This window comes from Doryrhamphus excisus, linkage group LG9, assembly GCF_037039965.1.
Source record: "Doryrhamphus excisus strain RoL-2023G ecotype Guam linkage group LG9, RoL_Dexc_Guam_v1.1, whole genome shotgun sequence".
NCBI classification, from domain to species: domain Eukaryota; kingdom Metazoa; phylum Chordata; class Actinopteri; order Syngnathiformes; family Syngnathidae; genus Doryrhamphus; species Doryrhamphus excisus.
Genome location: NC_136365.1, coordinates 22,518,405 through 22,545,532, shown reverse-complemented (window position 1 = coordinate 22,545,532; position 27,128 = coordinate 22,518,405). Strand labels below are relative to the sequence as shown.

The window sequence follows — 27,128 nt, the reverse complement described above, 5'->3', positions numbered from 1 at the left end:
CCTCCGAGAACGCTGAGCGGTTGCGGCCGGTCGTGGTGCTGCTGGTGGCGGCGGTGGGGGGGGGCCAGGTGGTGGTTGAACAGCGGTACCGGTGCGATACCCCCTCCTCCGGGACGGAGTGAAGCATGATGGGGCCGCGCAGGTAAGCCGTGCGTGCGGAGGGGCGGGGGTGGGGGCAATATGGCCGTCACCTTCATTTGCATCTTGTTTTTACTGCTGCTGGCGGGAGATTATCAGTACCTGTTGACAACTTTGTGGGGGGGGGGGGGCTGCCTGATTAAAAGGACATGAAACGCCTATTTGTTTATTTAACCATTAAGAAATGTTTACAAATACAAATTATTGATTAGAAAGGTACATTCATTCCAAAAATATTGGAATGAATCAATGATTCATTGAAATAAATAGATAATAATAACTTGAATAACCCCACCCTCGGCCATCTTTGTGTGGAGTTTGCATGTTCTCCCCGTGCATGCTGGGATAGGCTCCGGCATGCCCCCACCCTAGTGAGGATAAGCGTTATAGAAGATGGATGGAAAAACACGTCCACGGGCTAAAAATGGCCCCCGGGCTGCACTTTGGATACCCCTGTCTCAGTTGCCCCCAAGTTTCCACTTTTGTCCCACTCGTGTGGATCTCCATTTTATGTCTCGGGTGTCCTCTCTGGTCTCATTGGGTCTCTTTGGATGTTTCTCTGTCACACAGAAGCAAAAATGGCGGCATAGCGCCGTTCCTGCCTCTGTTACGGCACAGGGGAGGGGGGGGGGGGGGAGAAAGAGAGAGAGAGAGAGAGAGAGAGAGAGAGAGAGAGAGAGAGAGACCCACGCGCGCTCCCATAGATGTAGAGTAGATAGAGAGAGACACGGGACAGTGGATGTTTGGTGCATTTGGCCGTGTTGCCTTCAGGGTCCCGTCTCTTCTCCTTGTTTGTCCCGCAGCCTCACCTGCGGAGCCGCAGACGGACGCTTGGCACCGGGGGGGACAGCCATGGGGGGCACACCGCGGACAGCCTTCCCCTCCACGAACCACAGCGAGTCCACTTCCACGTCCTAGAGAGGACGGGACGGGACGGGACGGGACGGCCAGAGACATTCCCGATGGAGAGCAGGACATTGTCGGCTAAAATGCGCTGGATCACTCTGCTGCTGGCCGGCTTGACTTTTTGGGACAAAGTGGTCTTGTGCGTGGACGACGACCAGGCGGACTATGACTACTACGAGGACGACAGAGTGGACACCATCGACTACAAGGACCCGTGTAAAGCCGGTCAGTCCACTTTTCCTTTCGCGCTTCGTGCACTTTGGGTCATCTGTGTGTGTGCGTGGCGATGCCACCTTACGCCGGTGTCCTCGGTATCCTCGGTATCCTCGGTATCCTCGGTATCTTCGGTATCCTCGGTGTCCTCGGTATCCTCGGTGTCCTCGGTATCCTCGGTGTCCTCGGTATCCTCGGTATCCTCGGTGTCCTCGGTGTCCTCGGTATCCTCGGTGTCCTCGGTATCCTCGGTGTCCTCGGTGTCCTCGGTGTCCTCGGTATCCTCGGTATCCTCGGTGTCCTCGGTATCCTCGGTGTCCTCTGTATCCTCGGTATCCTCGGTGTCCTCGGTGTCCTCGGTATCCTCGGTGTCCTCTGTATCCTCGGTATCCTCGGTGTCCTCGGTGTCACGCTGTCCTCTCATCTTTGCACGCTGCTTCCAACTCCTAGAATTCCCTGTAGGATCCATTCTTTATTTTCCCACAGCACTTCCTAATCCCTCCGATGCCATCTAGTGGATTCACATTCTATTCATCAAAGCCCCCAAACACATCTTCAAGGTGATGGAATTGTTCACAAAATCAAATGTGCATAAAAGCTTGCTTCCATTTAGTGTTTAATGCTTATACAAAACCCATTTTTATTTCTTTATGTCACACTACAATTTCTTTTAACGCCATTTAATGACTTTTATTTCTTTATGTCACACTACAATTTCTTTTAACACCCTTTTAGTGACTTTTATTTCTTTATGTCACACTACAATTTCTTTTAACGCCATTTAATGACTTTTATTTCTTTATGTCACACTACAATTTCTTTTAACACCCTTTTAGTGACTTTTATTTCTTTATGTCACACTACAATTTCTTTTAACACCCTTTTAGTGACTTTTATTTCTTTATGTCACACTACAATTTCTTTTAACGCCATTTAGTGACTTTTATTTCTTTATGTCACACTACAATCCATTTTAACGCCATTTAGTGACTTTTATTTCTTTATGTCACACTACAATCCATTTTAACGCCATTTAGTGACTTTTATTTCTTTATGTCACACTACAATCCCTTTTAACGCCATTTAGTGACTTTTATTTCTTTATGTCACACTACAATCCCTTTTAACGCCATTTAATGACTTTTATTTCTTTATGTCACACTACAATCCCTTTTAACGCCATTTAGTGACTTTTATTTCTTTATTTCACACTACAATCCATTTTAACTCAATTTAGTGAGTTTTTATTTGTTTATGTCACACTAGAATCCATTTTAACCCCAATTTAGTGACTTTTATTTGTTTATGTCACACTACAATCCATTTTAACGCCATTTAGTGACTTGTGCCTGTATGCACTTAGCATTAAATGTACTTATCACAGCAAAAAGGTGCTTAAAAAGAATAAAGTCCAGCTGGAAAGTGTTAATAAAGTATCTGATCAACGTCCCTTTTGCCTTCATTTCATGTTTAATGCTTCTAAAAAAGGAATATTTGTTTGTTGATAGCAGCCTACAATCCCTTTTAATGCCATTTATTGAGTTTTTTTGTTTATAGCACACAACAATCCTTTTTAATGCTAATTAATGAGTTTTATTTGTTTATGTCACACTACAATCCCTTTTAACGCCCTTTTAGTGACTTTTATTTGTTTATGTCACACTACAATCCCTTTTAACGCCCTTTAGCAAGTTGTGCCGGCATGCATTGGGATTGAAATGTACTTAGTGCGACAAAAGACTGCTTAAAAAGCATGAAAAACCAACCTTGAAAGCATTTAAAGTGTCTGATAAACGTCCCTTTTGGCTTCATTTGATGAATGCTTCTCCTTTGTAGCAGACGACAATCCCCTTTAATGCCACGTAGTCCACCAACGGAGTTGCACCTGCATCCATTTGGATTGGTATGCTTTCATCACAACTGCTGCAGAGGCTAAACATCCACCTTGAAAGTGCTTTTAAATGAAATGTGATTTTGAATGTGTTTTTGCTACAGCATCCCGTCATGCAGTGCACTGAACTTATTAGGATGCATGGAAAGATGCTGCAGCCTGGAATGTTGTATGGATGCGTGTGTGTGTGTGTGTGTGTGTGTGTGGGTGTGGGTGTGTGTGTGTGTGTCAGATGTTAAATCAACCATCAAGACAGATGAGAAACATCTGGACCGTATTCCACCAAAACATGTGGGGATGCTCTCACACACATTTAATGACAGGCTGTGGAACATCAGTGGATGCGGTCCACTTGGAAAACCTCCCCATGCACCATGTGTGTGTGTGTACGTGTGTGTGTACTTGTGTGTGTACATGTGTGTGTGCGTGTCATGAATAAGTAAAAAAAAAACCTCGGTACCTTTGTAGATCTGTCACTCCCGCTGAATTCCCGTGTGGGGGGGATTTAATCCCGTCGTGTGAGCGCCGCAACGTGGATAAAATGCAAAGATGAGGGGCGGCGACACGCTAAAAAGCAGCTGGAGACGCGAAGCAGGGCGGGGACAGGACGGGGACAGGACGGGGACAGGACGGGGACCGGGTCTCGGCGGGAATGTTTCTTCTGGTCATCCCAGCCCAAAATGTGGGGGGAGAATCTCCTTAACAAACACACATGGGAGAGGCGGAGCTTGTAAACTGTGGCTTCTCGCACTTTAGCTTAGCATGCATGCTAACATGGTGGCGGTTTTAGCAGAATTGGAGAACTGAAAGGTGAAAGAAGAGTAGTGTGAGAAAGGACGAGGAGAGTCGGCAGTCAGACAGTAAGGAAATAAAGCGTACAAACTTACGTAGGTGCCCAAAGTGCGGCCCGGGGGCCATTTGAAATACGTTGAATACAAGTTGAAATACGAACCCCAGAAATTGTACTTTAAAACTACTGTCGTTTTACTTGAATAAAACATGATTTTAGTTGCAAAGAGTTGAAATTGAAGAAGAAACAAGCCATAAAAAAGGTTGTGCTGCGGGATGATGCCTGCGATGGCGCCAGACTTTGCGTGTGAACTCTAAAGGGCGGAAGCGAAACTGAAAGGCCTTGAAAAGGTTTGAAAGTTGACATTTAAAGGAACACGGGTTCCGTTCAGGAGCTGAAGCTGGACTGAAACGCTGTGGAAATATGCTGAAACGTAGAATGAAAGTACGAGTCATTTGGTAGTGAGAGCTGAAATCGGGAATTGAACCAAGCATTTATTTGTCTGCTTGGAAGCACTCTACCAGCTATGCTATACACACCAGGGGGGGCAGGGGGGTCCTATACCTGTGGTATAGTGAAAAGTATACATACGTGCAGTATATGTACTTATACATGTGGTATAGTGAAAGGATCCATACGTGCAGTATATGTACTTATACATGTGGTCCATACGTGCAGTATATGTACTTATACATGTGGTATAGTGAAAGTATCAATACATGCAGTATATGTACTTATACATGTGGTATAGTGAAAGTATCAATACATGCAGTATATGTACTTATACATGTGGTCCATACGTGCAGTATATGTACTTATACATGTGGTATAGTGAAAGTATCAATACATGCAGTATATGTACTTATACATGTGGTATAGTGAAAGTATCAATACATGCAGTATATGTACTTATACCTGTACATGTGGAAAATGAAAGTATCCATACGTGCAGTATATGTACTTATACATGTGGTATAGTGAAAGTATCAATACGTGCAGTATATGTACTTATACATGTGGTATAGTGAAAGTATCCATACGTGCAGTATATGTACTTATACATGTGGTATAGTGAAAGTATCCATACGTGCAGTATATGTACATGCAGCAAATGTGCCAAACTTCCAGTATATGTACAAATACATGCGGTATATGTACACTTACATACAGTATGTGTACCAATACATGCAGTATATGTACAGTTATATAGAGTATGTGTACCAATACATGCAGTATATGTACAGTTATATAGAGTATATGTACCAATACATGCAGTATATGTACAGTTATATAGAGTATGTGTACCAATGCATGCAGTAGATGTACAGTTATATAGAGTATATGTACCAATACATGCAGTATATGTACAGTTATATAGAGTATGTGTACCAATACATGCAGTATATGTACAGTTATATAGAGTATGTGTACCAATACATGCAGTATATGTACAGTTATATAGAGTATGTGTACCAATACATGCAGTATATGTACAGTTATATAGAGTATATGTACCAATACATGCAGTATATGTACAGTTATATAGAGTATGTGTACCAATGCATGCAGTATATGTACAGTTATATAGAGTATGTGTACCAATACATGCAGTATATGTACAGTTACATAGATTATGTGTACCAATACATGCAGTATATGTACACATACATGCAGTAATATGTAGCAAAGCAGGATCTAGTAACGTTGGATGTTCCAAACATGGATGGTAGTATGACTGGAAGTACGAGTAATTGCACACGGTTTAAGGTGTTTTTCTGGTTGCCGTGGCGACCAAGTCTCGTAAGACACGGAGGCGCGTCTCATTCCAGGCGTGACCCTGTGGCATCGTCTGACCGCCTGGCATTCCGCCTCCTGTTTTCACTGGGAAAAAGCAACGGGAATATTTGGCTGTCTGCTTATCTCCTCCGAGTCCCGCACTGCAAGACGGGAGAACGCACACACACACGCACACACACACACACACACACACACACACACACACACTTCCAGGCCTTTGTGAAGTGATTTCCCCACGCGGACACACACACATAGCGCTCCCTCCATTCACCAGCGCTTATCTCTTCCTGGTTGTCTGCATCCTGCTGCTCAGCTGGAGATGACACACACTGACTCACACTCACCTCTCACACACACACACACACACACACACACACAACACTCCTCAGTCATTCATGCTTCCTAACAAATCAGGGCTCACACACACACACACACACACACACACACACACATGCTGGGTTTAAAGGCAAACGTGGCCGTGTTAATGTCCCAGTGAAGCTGCAGGAGGTTCTTCACGAGGGACCAGAAGGATCAAGCGCTCCTTCCAACACAATGCATGTGCACGTACACTGGACCAGTACCTGGACCAGTAGGTACCAGTAACCCCATTGAAAATAATGAATGTGGAATTAGGACACACACATGCTGCAGACGCTCCAACATCTCAACCCTTGTTGACTTCTATGAAAGGACAAAACCAACCCAGGAAAAAAGATGTTGACGACTAAATAACGCCATTTCTTCACAGATGTACAACATAAGACAATAATCATCTGCTTCCACATGTTTGCATGTGTGTAGTCGGCTAAAGGTAGTATAGACTAACAACACCAAGGGTGTCCCCAAGCCCCCCCCCCCCATCCTCGGTGATGGTGCAGTGAATGACTTAAGGGAAAAATGTGTGAAAAAGTCATTGCCCTGATTAAAACGTAACTTACCTGACAAAGTGAAAAAAGGCCCTAAGGCCATTTGTAAAGATTGGGGGGGGGACTCCAGCCAACCACAGTGAGAGCCATTATCCACAAATGACTGAAATATGGAAGAGTGGTGAACCTTCCCAGGAGTGGCCGACCAACCAAAGTAATGTGATGGTCCAACTCTGTTTTGCTGCTTCAGGTGTGCCCCCCCCCCCACTCATTTGTGGCCTGAATGGCCTTTGGAAGCCCAAAGTGGAATTTGGATGCTAACTGACTTGTTTTTTCAACATGAAGCCGTGTCCGTGGGCCATGTGTCCATTTGAAGCCCACCGCGTTCGTGACAGCAGCCCCCCCCCCCCCCCCCGCACCTCGCTACCAAGGAGGAAGGAAACAGAGAGATGTACGCATGGTGTGTGTGTGTGTGTGTGTGTGTGTGTGTGTGTGTGTGTGTGTGAGACACAACCAGCGCTCACTCATATTAAACAGGATTTTCCCGGGCAGAGTGCGGCTGCCACCGAGCTTCCGAAGTCGTCCTCGGGACTCCCGCCTCAGCACAAACACCCGGGCCCAATGTTTTGTTTTGGAAGCGTCATTGTTCGGCGGCGGGGCGGGCGAGGCGACGGGAGAGTTAGCCATGATTCAGCGCCTCCATCAGTGTCACTCACCTGCCACACTCCGCTCAATTATTCAATGCTTTCATCTCACCTGGATTTTCCCGGTTGGGGGGCGGCGGGGGAGGGGGGCAAAGTCACCTTCTGCTTGCCATCAGTTGGTGTGTTGTGGCATTGTTGGCTTGATGTGCAGTCGCACACATAAGGATACGGGTTGTCTTTTCCAGTACCTGAACACATCATTACACATCAGTACCCGTCAGTACACATCAGTACCTATCAGTACCTATCAATACCCGTCAGTACACATCAGTACCTATCAGTACCCGTCAGTACACATCAGTACCTATCAGTACACATCAGTACCCGTCAGTACCCGTCAGTACACATCAGTACCCGTCAGTACCCGTCAGTACACATCAGTACCTATCAGTACCTATCAGTACCCGTCAGTACCCGTCAGTACCCATCAGTACACATCAGTCCCCACCAAAGTGCAAATATGGAATCACGTCAGATGTGAAAATGTGAAGACTTTCAACTTTTCATTTATGATCTTATTTCATGTGTTTTTCAATATTCATTTCTAGATTTATATGCTAACTTGTTGCATTAGATCAGTGGTGTGCAAAGTGCGGCGGGGGGGTGGGGGGGCGTTTACGGCCCTCAGCTGTCTTTTTATTGGCTCTTGGTTACATTCCTAAAATACAATGAAACAACAACACGGCGGTATTGGAAATGAACGAATGTAAAAACACCCAACAACAAATGGAGAAAAAAGACGAGAAATATTCCAAAGAATAAAGACAAAATTGTCCGAAAGTCATCATGTTAAAATGAAAGTAAGTATCATAACATCATGAGAACAAAGTATACAAGGATAAAGTTGCAACATTGGTAAATATTCCAACTTCCTCTGCTGTGACCGCCGCCGCTCGCAGAGGCTTCAGTGGATCAAGCAGCTTGCACATTGATTACTTTCAGGGGGAAAATCCTCAAACGCGGCAAAAGATAAGCTCTACCATCAGCGTCCAATGCGCTATAATAATAATAATAATATTATAATACATGGAACGGCACAGGCACACATTTTGCACCGTGACCTTGTATTTTGCTTCATGTGGTGAATTTGATTCATCGCTGCTGTGCGGTGACATAAAAAAAAATGTCAGAATTAGCATGTGGCCGTGAAAGTAAATAGATGTTGATAGGGAAAGTAGGTATATTAGGTATATTATCTGTTGTAATAATCGCCCAATGTATTTTATGCTCTACGTCAGCAGGGGGCGCACTGTTCCCTGCATTACAAACATGGCTCAGAAGAGGAAGAGTTGCGATTAGCGCGTTCATTGAAAATAATCCGTAACTACTTGTCTTCACCCGCAGACAGGTAAACAGAACATATGTAAATCGGTCATTCCACGTTTATTATACATGTCAGTGTGAAATAAGTTGATATGATATGGTAAGTTGTTCAGAGGGAGAAGTTCATTAGCACCACAGTGTTAGCAAACATGGCGAGTGTTAGCAAACATGGCGAGTGCTAAATCAACTTCGCTAGCTGAGACTTAAACGGTGTTGATTTACGGCGTTAGAACGGACATGACGTTTTTATTTGCACACGTTGCTTAACTCTGAGTGGGCACTATGTGTGTAATTGAGCTATAACAATAATCGCCACTGTAAGTATCCGATTTGAGAGTTTCTTATGCTAACCTTTACCAGTGCTAAGAGCTGATATCTTACTTCCGTTTAGAGCGCTTCCAGTTGGAATCGAATTTCAGAGTAAAAGCGAACCTAATGTTTTGTGACGCGTACGTAAGGGTGGGTGGTTAAGTGGGTGATTCCCAACCAAGGAATTGAAACATTTCATTTCCAAATTGATAAGAAAATATTCTCAGTCTTCAGTGTTTTAACTTAATAGCCTTTTAACTGCATTTTGCAACAGTCTCCTCCAATGCTATGTTAATGCTATGTGCTCTACATGGGTTCTCATCTCCAGTATGTACTATATGTGTATGCATACAGTATATGTACATGCATGTGTGTTGATGTACAGTATGCGTGTCCCAGTGATTGGTGCAGTGCCCCTGCTGAAGGACAAACTGTGCGGGTCTGGTCAGCATGCTGCTGCAGGTCTACTGGGAGTTTTGTGAGATCAATAATACACTTCCTCTTGCATCTCCTCAACCTTTGTCTTAAGCCACAAGTTTGACTTTGTGCAATGTACAGTAGCGCAAATGTACAAGATGCAAACAATCAATGCCCCCCCCCCTCCAGCTGGTGGCATCTTGCGCTTGTGTCAGCTTCTTTTCTTCTGGAAAACTTTTTTCCTCCTTGAAGCTAGTTCACCTTAATTCCTCTGTCGAATGATTCGCAGCACACACAGAACCCCCATCCAGTCCATGAAACAAATCATAATAGAAAAGTCATTGTTGTCATAATTGTGTTGTGGCGTTAGCGCACAGTCACTGGTCATGATCTGGAAACCATGTGCGCTCATTGTGGTTTGATCTTCCGGGCGACAATGGCACAAAGTGGAACACAATGCCGCATTTCCCACATCGCTTGGCCTCTGTTTGCTCAGCGACCAGCCTCCTTTATGCCAATGCTGATGTTTATGGGGCCTTGAATCCCAGTGGAGGATGGCAGTGTTTGTGCTATGCTAATCACATGTTGCACCATGGAACCCGCTTATCTGGAGCTGTGGACGTAGCCAAAATTGAAACTGAAACTAACCAGTGCTTGTGTAGATTCTTATTTTCTGGTATGTTTTGGGGGGATTTGGGCTGTAGGGGGCAGTGGCGTTTGTCTGCGAGTTCGAGGTAGATGGAGAGAGAGGAAGAGCATAGCATGTGCGCTCGTCATTTTTTAGCAAAATGCTGAAATGATGTAAAATACATATAGTCATCCCTCGTCACTTTGAGGTTGGAACGTTGTACCCTCACTCTGGCAAAGCTGGCAGATTCTTGGCCTAAATGGAGCATTTTGAAGTGGCTAAATGAAGTAAAATACAAATATTAGGCAGCCAAAGACGTTGATGAAATGTCAAATTCAAAAACATGTGGCCTGGTATCGAACCATCTTAGGACCACAGTCAGAGTGGAGAGGGAAATCCAACACGACCTTCCTTCATGACTGCTCATTCAAGTGGACGCTAGCGGTGCCTTAGGATTATGTTCCCAAAATGTAAAAGTCATTGAGTCAATTGGGAGTACTGCGGTGCCTCGGTTAACATCTGCCTCGGTTAGTGTCTTTTTCAGTTAACATCCAAAAGTTTTTGTGGGTTTGCCTGCTGGTTTAGTGATGTGTATACGCCACCGTCTTGGGTGACACGCCCCAGACAAAATCTTGTGATGCTTGCACGTGATGATTTTGTGTGGACAGATGAATGGAATTGAAATTCGGTTGAAACTGAGCATTTCTGAACGCTGCATCACCAATGTGTGTGCTGCTTGCAGCTGTCTTCTGGGGCGACATTGCGTTGGACGAGGAGGACGTGCGCATGTTCCAGGTCGACAGGACGATAGACCTGTCACAGCACACGCGCACACACTCGGTGAAGGGCCACACGTCCGGTGAGTGAAGTTTTGTCTTTGCCATTTCACTGTGCAGATGCTTGGTTGTGATTGTTGACTTTGGTGTGTTGTTTGTGTCAGGTGGCCTGGACGAGCATGAAGTATTAAAGAAGAGAGGGTCGTTGTACCTGCTGCTGGAGAGGATACGGAATTTCGGTTTGGGTAAGGTGATGCTCACACGCCCACTGGTCATACAAACGGACAAGCTAATTAGCTCCACTGCAAGTGCTGCGTGTGTGCGTGTAGCCTTGTGGTTAGCATGCTGGCCACACAGTCAGGAGAGCTGCAAGACCTGGCTTTGAATCTCCCTTGGGTGTTTCTGTGTGGAGTTTGAGTGTGTGGGCACTCTAAAATTTTGAGTTATGTTATGTTGATTGGCAATAGGTATGAATGAGAGTGTGGATGCCTGTCTGTCTGTGCCCTGTGATTGGCTGGTGACCAGCCTAAGTTAGCTGGGATAGGGTCCGGCATCGGAAATTGCAGGACGTCATTACTCATTGCAACAGTCATTTTACACACCACATTGAACTCATCACACAGCAACTTAACACAGAAGTTACAGTATACCTCAGAAGGTTAAGAAAACGCCAGCATTTACGGTAACTAGATTCCTTTGTTGTTTTTTTAGACTTTCTCCCCCTGAAAAACTCCAGTAAGGGATCTGTCGGCCACAAGAGACCAAGCGTCAAGGCGGGGTATGCTGCAAAGAGTCGCTTTCCCCGAGCGGCCACATCCCGATCAGAGAGGATCTGGCCCGGGGGGGTCATTCCATACATCATCGGGGGCAACTTCACTGGTAAGCAAGCAACGTAGCGCCAGTAGAAGACAGAAGAAGAAGGTGTTGGCTGTAAAGTGTGCTGGCGTGTGTTCCAGGTAGTCAGAGGGCCATGTTCAAGCAGGCCATGCGTCACTGGGAGAAACAGACGTGTGTGACTTTCATTGAGAAGACGGATGAGGAGAGCTACATTGTGTTCACCTACCGACCCTGCGGGTGGGTTTTGCAAGAAGGCTTTGTGTGTCTGTGTGTGGTAGTGACCTTGTCACCGCGTGAGACGATACGCTCACTCAACAATGGCTCCGCTTTCCTTCCTGTCCCGCTCCTGTTTCCACATCCCGCCAATCACACGGCTACTTTCCCAGTGTTTGTATGCTTGCAGGCTTTTTGAATGCATGTCTGCGGGGGTCCACTTCATGGACCCTGTTTAACAAGAGCCTCTTTCACAAAGTCAGGTTGTAGACGCCAAAGCGGGATGCGGTCGTAACTGGGCATGCACCTTTCACACAGCGCATCACATGGCCAGATGCATGAGCATCAGTATCTTCCGATATCCAAATTCAGGTATCGGAATTGGATTAGAAGTGGGAAAAAATGTGGATGGATGTAAAATACCAAACACAAAAAGGCAGTCAGCCAATGGGAATTAAACAAAAAAAGCTAATCCTTGCAGACATATAAGCGAGTGGAGGGTGTGTGTGTGTGTGTGTGTGTGAATTGACAGTGATGATGCCCACCGTCCTGGCCGCATCAGAGATTAGACCCTTTAATCGGATGTATAAATTCCCCGCTGCTCGGGTGTGCGGGTGAGCGAGACCAAAGAAATGCAAGGAAAGGAAAGTGGCGGTTCATGAATTAGTTGTACGGATCACGCCGCACGCGTCCACTCGTTTCACGTTTGCACGCATGAATAAATGATACGTGCGCTGCAAAAAGCCCATCTCCTCCAGCCACTCCTGATACCAGCGCCCGGGATAACTTTAATCAGATTTGTTAGCCTGGCACGGATATCTCGACCAACCCGGAAAGGAGAACGTGTGTTTGTGTTTGTGTGTGTTTATACTGTATGTGTGCAAGTGTGTGCTGCCACCAGCAATATGCCAATTCTCACAGCTTATGAAACCGTGACGCTATCGGAGCGCTGTATGTAAATAAATCCCACAGCTTTCCCTCTGCTGGATGGAGTACGAGGCAGGAAATCCTGACTCTGTGTGTGTGTTGTGTGTGTGTGTGTTGACCAAAATGTGTTTATTGACTTCCCGCCAATCCTTCTTAGGTGTTGCTCCTATGTGGGTCGCCGTGGCAACGGGCCCCAGGCCATCTCCATCGGCAAGAACTGCGATAAGTTCGGCATCGTGGTGCACGAGCTGGGCCACGTTATCGGTTTTTGGCACGAGCACACGCGGCCCGATCGCGACGATCACGTGACCATCATACGGGACAACATCCAACCAGGTGAGTTTTAGCCAACACGCAGCCGGGCCTTCCTGAGGGATGGATGGACGGTTAGCCTGGAAGTACTGTAAGACAAACACATTCCACTAGGTGGCGATAAACACCCAGTCTACCCATTTAGCTCGCTACCTTAAAGCTGGAAAAACAGCTGTAATTGTAGAAGAATAGACGTGTGGTATTATGAGAACCAATAATGTTATTTTAGTAGCACAGCATTAAAAGGGAAAGGTGCGTATCACTTATTACTGCACAAAGATTGTCATGGTGCCGTCACTTGTGGTACAAAAAGATGTGTAAGTGTTTAATTCACACTGCAGCCTGCTGCTGGGGGGGGTGAATGAGGATTGTAATAACTGTCACCTCACCTGCACCCCCCTCACCCCTCTCAAGAGAATATTATTTTTATTAGGAACTCTTTTTAGTTCTTTTAGTTTGCATTTGTTTGCCTTTAAAGGGGAAGTACACTCTTTTTGGAATGTTGCCCATCATTCCCAATCCTTATGTGAGGCATGAAGACATATTTCCTTCCCTTTTCTGTGCATTCTACCACCAGAAAAGGAGTTCATCTGAGCTAGCTAACAATGCACGTCATTGGGACGTACCTATTTGGACTATGAAGCCCTCCAAACAAACCTCTACCAAGGTTCCCCTTTAAAGTAAAAGTATACTATTTGGGGAATTTTGTTCATCATTCACAATTCTTATGTGAGACGTGAACACATAGATTCTGAAGATATAAAAAAAGAGGCATCTAAGTAATGCATGCAATGGGACACACCTATTCAGCATAGAAAGGCCGCTATTAACTCATTCACTGCCAAAGACATCAATAGAGGTCTTTTGCTTTTTCCACGGGAGCTATACCTTGTGTGTGAATTTGAGGCGTGCAGGCAATATATTTGTGTATTTGTATATTTTCCTCAGACGGGCAGCAACAGCTTGGATATGAAGAAGACATCCAGCAGTGCATGTGTTGTGTGTGTCTCCCGTAGGTCAGGAGTATAACTTCCTGAAGATGGAGCCGGGGGAGGTGAATTCTCTGGGAGAGCCGTACGACTTTGACAGCATCATGCACTACGCCAGGAACACTTTCTCACGGTAAAGGTCTCAGCCCCCGACAGTGACCGCCCCCCTCACATTGTAGCCATTTCTTTGATTATCGCTCCTCAAGGGGAAGTACCATAGAAATAAAACGTGGATATCACAGTAGTCAGCATACAGCTTGGAAACTACCACTCGGCCCACCTTCTGTTTCACTACTTTGACACCCTGCCCCTCGCCCAAAGACAGCTGGGATACCCCGCCCCCCAGTGAGAATAACCGGTAGAAAATAAATGAATGTATAGCGCCGAGCTAGCTCGATGGGCCAGCGAATGTGAAACCCGGGCGATGACATGCGTTGGTATAGCTAGGCTTAGCATGTGACATGTGATGTTGTCATGTGACTGCACATTTGACAGGCTATTGTTCCTTCTCCCGATAACAAGACATGAATAAAACATCCGTTGTTTCTTCAAAGTGGTGTTTTTGCTTGCGCCGAAGGGGGATGTTCCTCGACACCATCCTTCCATCCAGGGACGAAAACGGCGTCCGGCCTGCGATTGGCCAGCGGACCAGACTCAGTAAAGGAGACATTGCACAGGCAAGGAAGCTCTATAGATGTCCAGGTACTGACATATATCAACTATGGCACGCGTGTGTGTGTGTGTGTGTGTGTGTGTAAGATGATCTCAGCGCTCTAAGATCTAGAATCCTCCTCATTTGTTTTCATCTTTTGGTGCTACTCTTTCTCTCTGCAAGACTGTGTGTGTGTGTGTGTGTGTGTGTGTGTGTGTAGTGTGTGAGAGAGAGAGATGACACACGTCACACATTGTGTTGCGGTCACTTCCTGCACACGTGTTTGGCATTCCTGTGGTCCCCAACGAGCGCGCCGACGTCATTAAGGGTAGGATTTGTCGCTGGAGTTTACAATCTCAAATGTGGTCATGCTGAACACACACACACACATTTAATATTAATATTAATATTAATATTATGTTTGTCTGCAAGCGTTGCTCATCAGTCTGTCACTAATCAGCAGAAAATGATTGACATGAAGCCACTCTGACTCATCCCTTGTATTCAAGCCCTCCACGATGGCTTCTGGGGCACCTCAGTTAACATCCACCCTTTTTGCCGTTGGCCCGCTTGTTTAGCGTCCATTTTGTTGCCTTTGCATCTTGGCACCCAAGATGACATGTTGTGATAGTCGCCATGCGTGCGGGCAGAGGTCAGCAGCCTCACAGCTCGTGGATAAAGGCAGTAGAACACAAGAGAAGTCAGTTTTAGATCCCAGGCGGAGGATGGAGAGGATGTCAGCTGTTCAAGCAGCCGTGGTACATTCATGGAATTCAAAGTAAAAAGTACTCTCTTGTGTAGTAAATATCCCAATGTCACGACGATGACACCTGGGGCTTTTCTATGGGTGCGGCTCATACAGGTACGTATATGCAAAGATCTGTTTTTCTCTTTACATTTAGTGGATGTGACTTACTGTGTATATCGGTGTGCTATATCGATTGCGGTATTTGTTGTGGCCCGCCACAGATAAATGAAAGAATGAATGGGAAAGTGATTACGACAGCAGGACCACGCACCATAATTGAACATTGCATGTGTGTTTTCCAGCGTGTGGAGAGACACTCCAGGATTCCACAGGCAACTTTTCCTCTCCTGGTTACCCCAACGGCTATCCTTCCTACACGCACTGCGTGTGGAGGATTTCAGTCACGCCTGGAGAAAAGGTGCGTGCTCACACTCCACAGCACCAACGTGCTGCTAGACCTTGGAGGTCTTCCCATGCTGGTTGCCCTTCATAGATGTCCCCCCCAATCCCCCCCCCCCAACCCCTCCAGATTGTCCTCAACTTCACCACCATGGATCTGTACAAGAGCAGCCTGTGCTGGTACGACTACATGGAGGTCCGCGATGGCTACTGGAGGAAGGCTCCTCTGCTGGGTGAGGGGCCGCAGCATTATTATTATTATTATTATTGTTATTTATTGTTATTGGGAGCAGTATTTTTAACATGTTTTTGGAATGGGGGGGGGGGGCGGAGTACCCGGAGAAAAGCCACGCATGCACGGGGAGAACATGCAAACTCCACACAGAGATGGCCGAGGGTGGAATTGAACTCGGGTCTCCTAGCTGTGTGGTCTGCACACTAACCACTCATCCACTATGCAGCCCTTGAACTATTTGTCCTTATGTTCTTATTATTGTTAAACTTTGAACATCATTTCATCCTTTTCCTTTAGCATTGGCCTCTTATTCTTTGCTGCTTTCTTCCAATCATGTCTTGAGAGATAAATCAATGGTCTTATCAAGTGTGTGTGTGTGTGCGTGTGCGTGTGTGTGTGTGTTACAGGCAGGTTTTGTGGAGACAAGCTTCCTGATGTCTTGACCTCCACTGACAGCAGAATGTGGATCGAGTTCCGTAGCAGCAGCAACTGGGTGGGGAAAGGCTTTGCTGCTGTCTATGAAGGTAACCTCCTAAGGCCGCAATCATATCCATGGTCAGATGGAGCTGGTCCACAGCGCCCGACATCACAGGATCATGGCGACCCGTCTCTGTCTGCCCTGTGCAGCCATCTGCGGCGGGGACATCGACAAGGACTCGGGGCAGATCCAGTCTCCCAATTATCCCGACGATTACCGACCCTCCAAAGAGTGCGTGTGGAGGATCACCGTGTCCGAGGGATATAACGTGGGCCTCAGCTTCCAGGCCTTCGAGGTGACGGCTTCCCTGGATCTTTGGGGTTTAGTGGGTGGGGGGTGAGTCTGCATGGGAACGTCTGGGTTACATTTGAGGCTTGGCCCACGTGATCTTTTTTCTTAACGTCCCGTATGATCTCCTGGTGTTCATCTCCCCTCCCCGGCAGATCGAGCGTCATGACAGCTGTGCCTACGACTACCTGGAGGTGCGGGACGGCCCCCTGGAGACCAGCCCTCTGATCGGCCGCTTCTGCGGCTACGACAAGCCCGAGGACGTGCGCTCCACCTCGCACACGCTGTGGATGAAGTTCGTCTCCGACGGGACGGTCAACAAGGCGGGCTTTGCCGCCAACTTTTTCAAGGGTACGCACCTCTCGGAATCAGGTTAGACGGTAACATTCGTTACCATTCGTTACCATTCGTTACCAAGCACGATGACGGCCGTTTAAAGTCCTAAAATATATGAAAAGATTATTGAGTGAATACGCAGTACCACCATTTACCATTATATTACATTATATTACCAATCCCACTTATTTATAAATATAATACCATCAACTATTTCGACTTTTCGCATATGAAATTGAACTGTGTGCTCGGGTCCGTACATTAAAATGTCCCTTCAACGTGTAACCTTGTGGCCGCTACACGCCACCATGCTTCATGACTTCCTGCTCGCCTGGAGCTTTATAAGTGGGAACATGCATGTCCAGCTCTTATCAAAGGTACTCCTGCCACCTTGTGGCCGTTTTTGCCGCTCAAAACTAACCTCAACCCCAAATATGATCTCTTCCATTGTGTCGTTGCATCATCACCTCTTTTTGCCTGATGCGCAATATAATGTCAAAGACGTATCAATAAGTCTTTGGAATCGAAATCCCACGGTTTTTTGGTTTAATGTGAGTGTCAACTTGCCCCACGTTGTTCAATGGTCTTGAACGCACCATAGAACTTTGTCCCACTTTGTGCTATGCTGCATTTGTGGCCCTTTTCTTCCACCTCATATCTGCCCCCAAATGTGGATGCCATGTGGGAATGCATCAAGGTAAGATTTGATGAGTGCTATTGTGGAGCTCGCCGTGGTGTAGTGGTTAGCATTCTGGACTTGGGAGCGTATTACTCGGGTTCAAATCTCCCCTAGTAAGCATCATGGGTATTCATCAGGCACGGAATCCGGAATACAAAGAAAAAAATCAGCTGTGGTGACTGCGTAATCAGGAAAAACCGAATGTAGGTATGTTTTGCTGATGTGTCTTGCCGTCCACATACAGGATGAGGTTGTATTTCATCGCGAGTGATGGAATATCGCCCGTGACAACCAATGAGAACTCCATGTCAGTTTGGTGAGGAGAAATCACACGCGTCTCACGCTTGTTTTCCAGAGGAGGACGAGTGTGCCAAGCCGGACAATGGCGGATGCGAGCAGAGGTGCGTCAACACTTTAGGAAGCTTCAAGTGCGCCTGCGACCCGGGCTATGAGCTAGTGCCCGACAAAAAGAGCTGTGAAGGTAACACTCGGCCGACTGATGTGCACGTTTGTGTGTGAAAGATCACAGTATTTATCACCCCAACCCTCGTGAAAAGGGAGGATGGACTGCACTGCTAAGTTTAATTTCCGTGTCTATGGTTATCGTCACATTTGTCCTCTTTGCTACCGCTAGTACCCTACTGTGGCATCAGCAAGGAAGACAGTATGAAGTTGAACTTGATCTTGTTTGCAGCGGCGTGCGGCGGCCTGCTTTCCAAACTCAACGGGACCATTAGCACCCCCGGCTGGCCCAAAGAGTACCCTCCCAACAAGAACTGCGTGTGGCATGTGGTGGCCCCCACCCAGTACCGCATCTCCATGCAGTTCGAGGCCTTTGAATTGGAGGGCAACGAGGTGAGCCGACCTCACAGGAGACCCCCGGTGGAGGCACGGCGTCATCACGGCGTCACGGCTCCCGCTCTGTCTGTGTGGTCGCCAGGTGTGTAAGTACGACTACGTGGAGGTGCGCAGCGGCCTGTCGCCGGACTCCAAGCTGCACGGGAAATACTGCGGCACCGAGGTCCCTGAAGTCATCACCTCTCAGTACAACAACATGAGGATTGAGTTCAAGTCGGACAACACCGTGTCCAAGAAGGGCTTCAAGGCGCATTTCTTCTCAGGTAACACATCATGGCTTGGTACAGTCCACCTCCCGGCCGCCATAAGTCCGTTTCCATCAAGTGCCATTCCACATTATTAAATGGAATATTTTTAAAAACCTGTTACCATAATTAGAGCCCTGTAGACATGCTATAACAGCCCTATAGTCTTATTCTCTGTTTACACCACATTGCTAATGCCCAGGCTACAGGATCGCTGAGACCGCAGACGTGGATAGACGCCCCATCCATCAACATTGCCACCATATTGGATGTGGATGTGTCAAGGTTGCGTTGCAAATACGTCAGGGCTTTTGATATGATCCCTCCAGCTCCATCTTTGTAGTCTGGGGCAGACCAGGGTGAACAGGTAGGCCACCCCAAATAAATGAGTGCATGGGAAACACCCCTCACTGTGGGGTGGCGTCTGCGGACGCCAGCTTCCTGCGTAGTTCGTCCCTGATGCAACGTACACGGAACCACACACTCCCGCCATGACCTGTGTGTTTTCATGGTAACCCAGGACCCGCCCAAGCATTTGCACCTCCTCTGGAAGCGGTCCGGTGTGGGTTCTAGCGCTTTGCCAAGCGTGGGGTGTCCCGCCCGTGCCCATGCCCTCGTGTTGGTGGTGCATGTGTTCCAAAAAGAAGAGAGTGGCTCAGCGACAAGCTTTCACCATGGCTTTCAACTGGCGACCGGCCCAAGCACCTCCCACACACACACACACACACACATCTGATCCACGTGAGCGCAAGCGTGTGTGCACGTGGACGCTGATCGCTACAATGGGGGCCGTGTGTGTCATCAGCAGCAAAGCTCCTTACCCCTTCGTACACCAGACGCGAACCGCACACGTCACGTCCGCGTAGCGTTCTACGCGCGTGGGTTTAAAAGCCGAATCCACATTAGAGGCGACAGTGCAGCGTGGCGGCCCCCCCCAGATTCATGGCTCATTGGTCATTGCTGGAATCAACTTCATTCTTTACCCCCCCCCCATTTGCCCCCCAAATGCCAGATATTTCAACTTGGTTCTTAATTTTCTTCCTGTAATGTTATGACTTTTATCCTCTAATATGATGCCTTTTTTATTTCATAACTCGGCTTTCTGTTGATGCAATAACCCTACACTGTGTTGTTTACTTGCCATCTAAACTCCTCCCCCTTCTTTACACGATGGTCTGTTCCGCTTCAAACATTTTTGTAGTCGCTTGTCGACTCCTTTCTCGGCACCGTGGTCGTCCGCGGCGTGTGTGACCCCAACACTGACGCCAGCGTCTTCCGTGTCTCCCGCCAGACAAAGACGAGTGCAGCAAGGACAACGGCGGCTGCCAGCACGAGTGCGTCAACACGGTGGGCTCGTACGTGTGCCAGTGTCGCCACGGCTTCGTGCTGCACGAGAACAAACACGACTGCAAGGAAGGTGGGTTGCACGCACACCGCCACGCCCACTGGCAGCAGCATCAGCACCACCACCATCATCACCACGGTTACCACCACAAGCACGACACGCCGCATCCACGCGGCCATTACTCTCCATACGCACACTCCCACGACAGACTGGACCTCGCCATCTGAAGAAGGCCACAGCATTAGGTACACCCGCACCGTTTCACGGCGTCCAAGACCAGATCCATTCATGCACTTCAAAAAACAATCGGAAGATGACTTCAAAGCGAAAAGAGTAGAATAGACAAATATAAATACAGTGGTACCTTGGTTAACATCCGCCCCGGTTAGTGTGTTTTTTGTTTAACATCCAATATTGACTTGGCTAGCAAGAAACTTGTCCATGGTAATTTTATGAGAATAAAGCTCTAATATTATCAGGGAACAAAATATTTTAGCCGAAGTAAGTTGAAATATTGAAGAAAAATATGTCATTTTTGGAAAATGAGTTTGTGAAAGACGTTGCAATATTTAGGGAATAAAGTCATAATCTTGAGAAGAAAATGTGCAAGAATAAAATAGAAAGTAGAAATAATATACAGAATAAACTGTACTGTATAAACTGAAAAATAATGTGGTTTTTGACGGGGAGCGGTGTAGTCAATGCGTACGGAATGGCCACACACACTTTCACATCGTAAACATCACATCGGAACATGTGTGTGTGTGTGTGTGTGTGTGTGCGTGCATGAGTTTGACCTGGCGGTCTTGTACAGTGGTGGCCATCATCGTACATTTCACCGTGATTTGATGTACCAAGTGTAGCTTTGACACTCGCTCATCATCAGCGTCTTGTACAGCATTTCTTCTTTCTCTTTCAATAAAATAAAACCTCATCTTGTTTGTCTTTGGCATACTTTCACCTTCTCATGTACCGGCAAGCACACTTTGACTTGTTTTTCTTTCTTGGTTAGCCCACGCTAGCATGCTAGGATGTTAAAACCCACACTGATGGCATCATGGTGGTTGCCATGGCAGCTGTGCATCAGCTCTTGTGTTGCGGGCAGCTATTGGATGTTAGATGTTACACCGCATACATTTTACTCACCTCCTCCCCCTTTTACGCTTCTCATCTTGGTGATAAAATGGATACAATAGATTCAAAATGTAACAAAAAAAGCTAAATATGAAGAGAATAAAGTCCTATTGTAACGTGAACATTTTTTACCAGAATAAACTCACAAATAATATCATTTTAGTAGAATAAAGTTGAAATATTCAAGAAAAACAATATTATGAAACAGTTGTCCCTTCTGGAATATGATACTGTGAAAAAAGTTGTAATATTACAGGAACAAATTCATAAATACAAGAAGAAAAGTAGAAATAGTTGGACACTTTAAAGGGGACCTATGATGCTCATTTTTCCACCCTTTGTAATGACTTGAGGAGTCCTACAGAGCGGCTACACACAATAACCAGCATCCAAAGCTTTCTACATCTTCCACAATCTGCACCTATTCCAGCTGCATTTCCTTGGCTTTCATGCTTCCTGTGAAAAGGGTCTTTTTTCATGTATTCCACCCACACGCGGCTAGCTTGATAGGACTTGATAACAAAGGTGATGGTTGATCTTTTTCAAAGATCCACTTATGTTGGGTCCCAATCCAGACTGGACAGTCCCATGTTTTTTAAAAAAAGAAGAAAAGGATAGGTAAGCTTCCCAAGTGAGTATAGCACATGCTATGCTGCGTACTGCTAGTCCACACCGACCCCAGGAAGAAGGAAACAAAAAAAGGAGACAGCATTGGCGCCGGAATGTGCCCCAGGAAGACAAACGGACACGTTGTAGCGTTTGTGAAAGCGCTATTAGCTAGGCTAAAAAGACCTGTTCATTGAACCTGCCGTGCTTTTACAAATATCTCTTTGCCAGGCGCTCGCCTTTCTCTGCTTCCTGTTCCCTTTCCATTTCCTTTGACCTCTTCCCGTGCAGCCTTGATTTTAACTTCCTCTGGGTGTGTGTGTGTGTGTGTGTGTGTGCACAGCTGAGTGCGAGCACAAGATCCACAGCCCCAGCGGGACCCTGAGCAGCCCCAACTGGCCCGACAAGTACCCCAGCCGCAAGGAGTGCACCTGGGACATCACGGCCACGCCGGGACATCGTGTGAGGATCGTAAGTGGCCTTAAAAGCCTTCCCACGCTGCACCTCCATGAACTTTTGCTACATTTTCCACCACATTTCCACTGACGGATGCATCATCGCCGCTCAATTCTGCAGGCGTGTGTTCATGCGTTAGAAAGAGGCCCTGGGCCTTCGCCATCTGTCCCCCCCCCCCCCTCCCGCCACCGCCACGTCTCGCCCTCGTGTGTGTGTGTGTGTGTGTGTGCACACATGCATACATTTATGCTAGTTAAATTCATAGCCCATTTTCTTCAGGCGGCCTGCAAATGTTCATTTGTGTTCTCTGAATTGCAAGGATGCGTGCCTGCATGGAACATTTGGGGACAGAAAAACACGGACATGAATAATCTGTCTTTAATATATGCAGTAATCTCCTGTAGTACATCATACCTCAATTTCCAAGTAGGATTCCTTATTTATAAAATCAAAATCTGTTTATGACCTTCTAAATACACTTTTTAACATGATTAGAGCCCTCCAGACATGAAATAACACCCCTACAGTCACCTTTACAGTCCTATTACCCAATATAGTAGACATAATAAGAGAAAATAAAATATATAAGACATTAAAACTTGTTTACAACCTTCTAAATACACTTTTTAACATAATTAGAGCCTTCTAGACATGAAATAACACCCCTATAGTCACCTTTACACTTCTAATACCCAATATAGTAGATGCAATAATAGAAAATAAAACATATGACATTAAAAATGTGTTTAAAACATTCTTAACATGCTTAATATTATTAAAGCCCTCTCGACATGAAACAACACCCCTATAGTCACATGACTTTAGACTCCCATTACCCAATAAGATAAGAGAATATAAGTCCTATTGACCTTGTAAGTACACGTTATCATAAGTAGAGCCCTCTAGACATGAAATAACACCCCTATAGTCACATGACTTTAGACTCCCATTACCCAATAAGATAAGAGAATATAAGTCCTATTGACCTTGTAAGTACATGTTATCATAAGTAGAGCCCTCTAGACATGAAATAACACCCCTATAGCCACCTTTACACTCCGATTATTCTTACTGCCCGCAGCTTTAAGCATAGCATGCGCTAGCAGGACATCCAGCGTCTTTGTCAGCGTCTTCCACCGCCGACAAAGGCCACTCATGAAGGATACGCTTTAGAAACAGGAGCAGCGGGAATAACGGCTCCTCATCCTCCTCTAGGCCTTCAGCGAGTTTGAGATCGAGCAGCACCAGGAGTGCGCGTACGACCACCTGGAGGCCTTCGACGGGGACGCCGACACGGCGGCCATCTTGGGTCGCTTGTGCGGCAGCAAGGTGCCGGAGCCGCTGGTCTCCACGGGGAACAGGATGTACCTCCGCTTCATCTCCGACGCCTCGGTGCAGAGGAAGGGCTTCCAGGCCTCGCACTCCACAGGTAACGCTGGATAAATGTCTCCCTCCAGTGGCGGGACCCAGCATCACAGCCCAGCCCGCTCCATTTGCCGACCATATTTGGATATTACTATTTATAGGTTGTGGCTTGGAAATGGGTGGAGCTAAAGGCATGCAGTCAAGGAGAAAAACGTTTGTCACTCATTTGCATATCATGACATCACCAGGACCGGTATTGGTCAGATCCAGATCAGCAAACCCAGCCATCACCTGGGTGAAGGTACTCCGCAGGGCTGGGCGATATCGACCAGAACTCATAGCCCGATATATTAAGGTAGAATATGGATACACCATATATGATATTCATGCCCATATTTTCTCCATAAACTGAATTTAGAAAAAGGTTTATTCAAATGTAAACAATCTTCTAGGAAAATAGCCACTGCAGTCAAATAGTATATTCTTTTTTTGAAATAATATACAAATCTAATGTTGACTCTTCGGTACAATCATGCTGCAGTCATGCTAGTCTTTCTGTAGCCGGGTTAGCGTTAGCGCGTCCGTCTCACGTTCCCCATGACCACAGACGGTAAACATGGTTGATAGCGTCTTTATACAGCAACCTCTCTACGTCCTTTTGACTCTTCATCCCGCTATGTGGCCTCTCCTCCTCCGTATCGCCCGGAGATCTCCGATCGCTCGGCGTAGCGAAGGGGTGCTCAAGGCTAATGGTTGCTCCCAAGTGTCGCTTTCAGTTGCCGTGACAAGCAAAAACAATGATATTCCATGCAGTTAGGACTCCCCAGTCTCTGCATGTCTCCGCAGAGTGCGGAGGTCGCCTGAAGGTGGACGTCCACCAGAAGAACCTGTACTCCCACGCCCAGTTTGGAGACAACAACTACCCGGGCCACAGCGAGTGCGAGTGGCTGCTGACGGCCGAGCAGGGCTACGGCATCGAGCTGAGCTTCGTCACCTTCGAGGTGGAGGAGGAGGCCGACTGCGGCTACGACTACATCGAGCTCTACAACGGCTACGACGCCGACGCTCACCGGATGGGTCGGTTCTGCGGCTCGGGGGTAAGACGGTCCTGCTGTGTGTTCCGTGTCACGCTCGTGTCGGTGTGAATGCTAGGCTACGCTAGGCTAGGCACTAGGCAAGACAAGGCTAGGCTAGCCAAGGCTAAGCACGGCAAGGATAGGCTAGGCTAGGCTAGGCAAGACAAGGCTAGGCTAACAAAGGCTAAGCAAGGCTAGGCTAGGCTAAGCATTTATTTATATATTTATATACACGAATGACATGTATTCATGTCGGTGCCCCCCACCACCACCTCCACCCCGACCCCGAAGCCGTGAACGTATAAAGGAAACACTGCTTCCTGTCTTCCAGCCCAGAGAGGGAATCTACTCTCCCAGCGAGGCCGTGCTCATCCGTTTCCATAGCGACGACACCATCAGCAAGAAGGGCTTCCACATCCGCTACTCCAGCGCCAAGTTCCAGGAGAACCTTCACGCCAGGAAATGACCGACACCCGCCACCCCACCGACCCTCCCCCCACCCGCTGCCGCCGACCTTCCACCTCAGCGAGAAGTCCCCGTCACGTGGGCGGAGTCAGGAGGGCGGATACGCTCCCTCCGTGCGGAAGGGACACTGGTGTGCCACTTTTGGACGTCCCGCGGACGGAGTCTTTTATTTTCGTGGACGTCAGAGCTCGTCTTGACGCAGGGGGGACAGGAAGGACCAACTGGATGAACTACGCAGCTTCCGGATCTTCCGGATCTTCCGGATCTTCCATCTTCTTTTTATTTCAGCTCTTCAAGGAGACATTTTTACCGCCCTGTATCCGAACTGATGATTTGTGTTTGTGTTGACGTACGTGTGTGTGTGTGTGTGTGTGTGTGTGTGTGTGTACATGTGCGTGTGCGTGTGCGTGTGTGTGCAGACAAATGACCTCCACCAAGGCAGGACAGTCTAAAACATGACAAGCACCCACATGGCATCAACGTGGCATGAGATGCGCTTCCTCTCCCGTCCTGTAGGTGGCAGTCACGCTTTCCTCCCCATGGCCCCATCTGCTAGATCTGGTGGGGCGGTGCCCCTGCTTAGCCTCGATGCATTCGGCATATCAACAGCGTCAATATGCTGGATCTGCTCCAAAAATGTTCCAGCGTCTTCCTTTCAACGTGAACGCCCGCCATCACCGCTCGTACGGGTCCCGCCCCACTTGGGTGTATTTCGGTGGCTCAGGAGGGAGAGGTTCCCATTGGTGCTAACGCTGAGTGAGGGATGGAGACCGGGCGCAGGAAGCGCCCCGTGGAACTACTTCATTGCCTTAGCGCTCCACGGACGCCGTGTCTTCTCGTCTTTTGTCTGAATGCTTTTGCCGTGGGAAAGAAAGGACAGGAAGTCACGCCGGTGTTGCATGTGCGTCCTATGACACCCATCTTAGGGTCAAACACGTTGATGTGCCCCCCCTCCCCCGCCCGTTTCCTTCCTTAATATGTGAGAGCGTTGTCAGAGATGATATCAAATGTGTGTGCAAAGTTATGTGCCAAGCCCCACATCATCCTCATCTTTTATTATTATTATTATTATGATTAGAATTCCACCCGTCTGTGTCTGTGACGCCGACATGTCCCACGCCACCTCAGCATCATTAAAGTACACACAGGTTGGAAACACGCTGTCTTTAATCCAAGGATAAGTGAGCTCCACCGGGAGGACGCCGAGGCATTCCCGGGCCAGTTGTGAGACATCATGCCTCCAGCGTGTCCAAGGTCTGCCCCGGGACCCTGGGACCCCGGGACCTCCTCCCGCCTGGCACGCCCGGAACATTTTAGTACGTTGACTATTTGGCCACCCGAGGGCGCCATGACTTGCCAAACCACAGTGGTGAGTAAGGATTCTATCCAATCATATGCTGAATGGGACAAACAAAGCTCATGATAAGAAATATGGTACATTAATATAGTTATTGTAAATATGACAGCAACAAGAGTATTGAATATTTTTGTTTCAACGTTTACAGTCATCTCCTGGAGAATGCGTCCTGTACGGGTGATAATTCACTCGGCCACTAGAGGTCGCCAAGTGAGCGTCTTACACTTCTGACGCTTTTTGGGTCCATCTACTGTTCGTCCGCAGTACTGCACCAAGGCTGCAGCTGCTCTAGCGAACTACGTTGCAGTTGGCAGCATTTGGGGCTCAAGGAAAGGCGCACTTTTTAGTTTGGGAGACATGAACACGGACG

At 47.2% G+C, this 27,128-nt stretch overlaps 1 protein-coding gene across 2 annotated transcripts; it reads left to right on the top strand.

Moving 5' to 3' along the window:
• Positions 1-26,927, top strand: tll1 (tolloid-like 1). Of its 2 annotated transcripts, XM_058086708.2 has the most exons (22): positions 1-142; positions 942-1,269; positions 10,725-10,841; positions 10,923-11,003; positions 11,470-11,637; positions 11,715-11,832; positions 12,893-13,071; positions 14,064-14,169; positions 14,614-14,738; positions 15,739-15,854; positions 15,966-16,068; positions 16,478-16,594; positions 16,698-16,843; positions 16,992-17,187; positions 18,207-18,332; positions 18,546-18,706; positions 18,792-18,972; positions 20,246-20,371; positions 22,383-22,510; positions 23,711-23,924; positions 24,707-24,957; positions 25,268-26,926. In XM_058086708.2, exons 2-22 carry the CDS (start codon positions 1,101-1,103, stop codon positions 25,400-25,402), a joined length of 3,063 nt encoding a protein of 1,020 aa, XP_057942691.2. In that variant the 5' UTR covers positions 1-142; positions 942-1,100; the 3' UTR covers positions 25,403-26,926. The 2 variants fall into 2 exon arrangements, with proteins under 2 accessions (XP_057942691.2, XP_078649844.1); XM_078793718.1 differs by lacking the exon at positions 1-142 and having other exon boundaries at positions 859-1,269; positions 25,268-26,927.
• The last annotated feature ends 201 nt before the right edge of the window (positions 26,928-27,128 follow it).

Coding starts and splice junctions, on each gene's coding strand:
- tll1 (XM_078793718.1), top strand. CDS start 1,101: ATGGAGAGCAGGACATTGTCGGCTAAAATGCGCTGGATCACTCTGCTG. Junction 13,072..14,063: donor ACGGGACAACATCCAACCAG/GTGAGTTTTAGC, acceptor TGTCTCCCGTAG/GTCAGGAGTATAACTTCCTG. Junction 18,333..18,545: donor CGACAAAAAGAGCTGTGAAG/GTAACACTCGGC, acceptor TCTTGTTTGCAG/CGGCGTGCGGCGGCCTGCTT.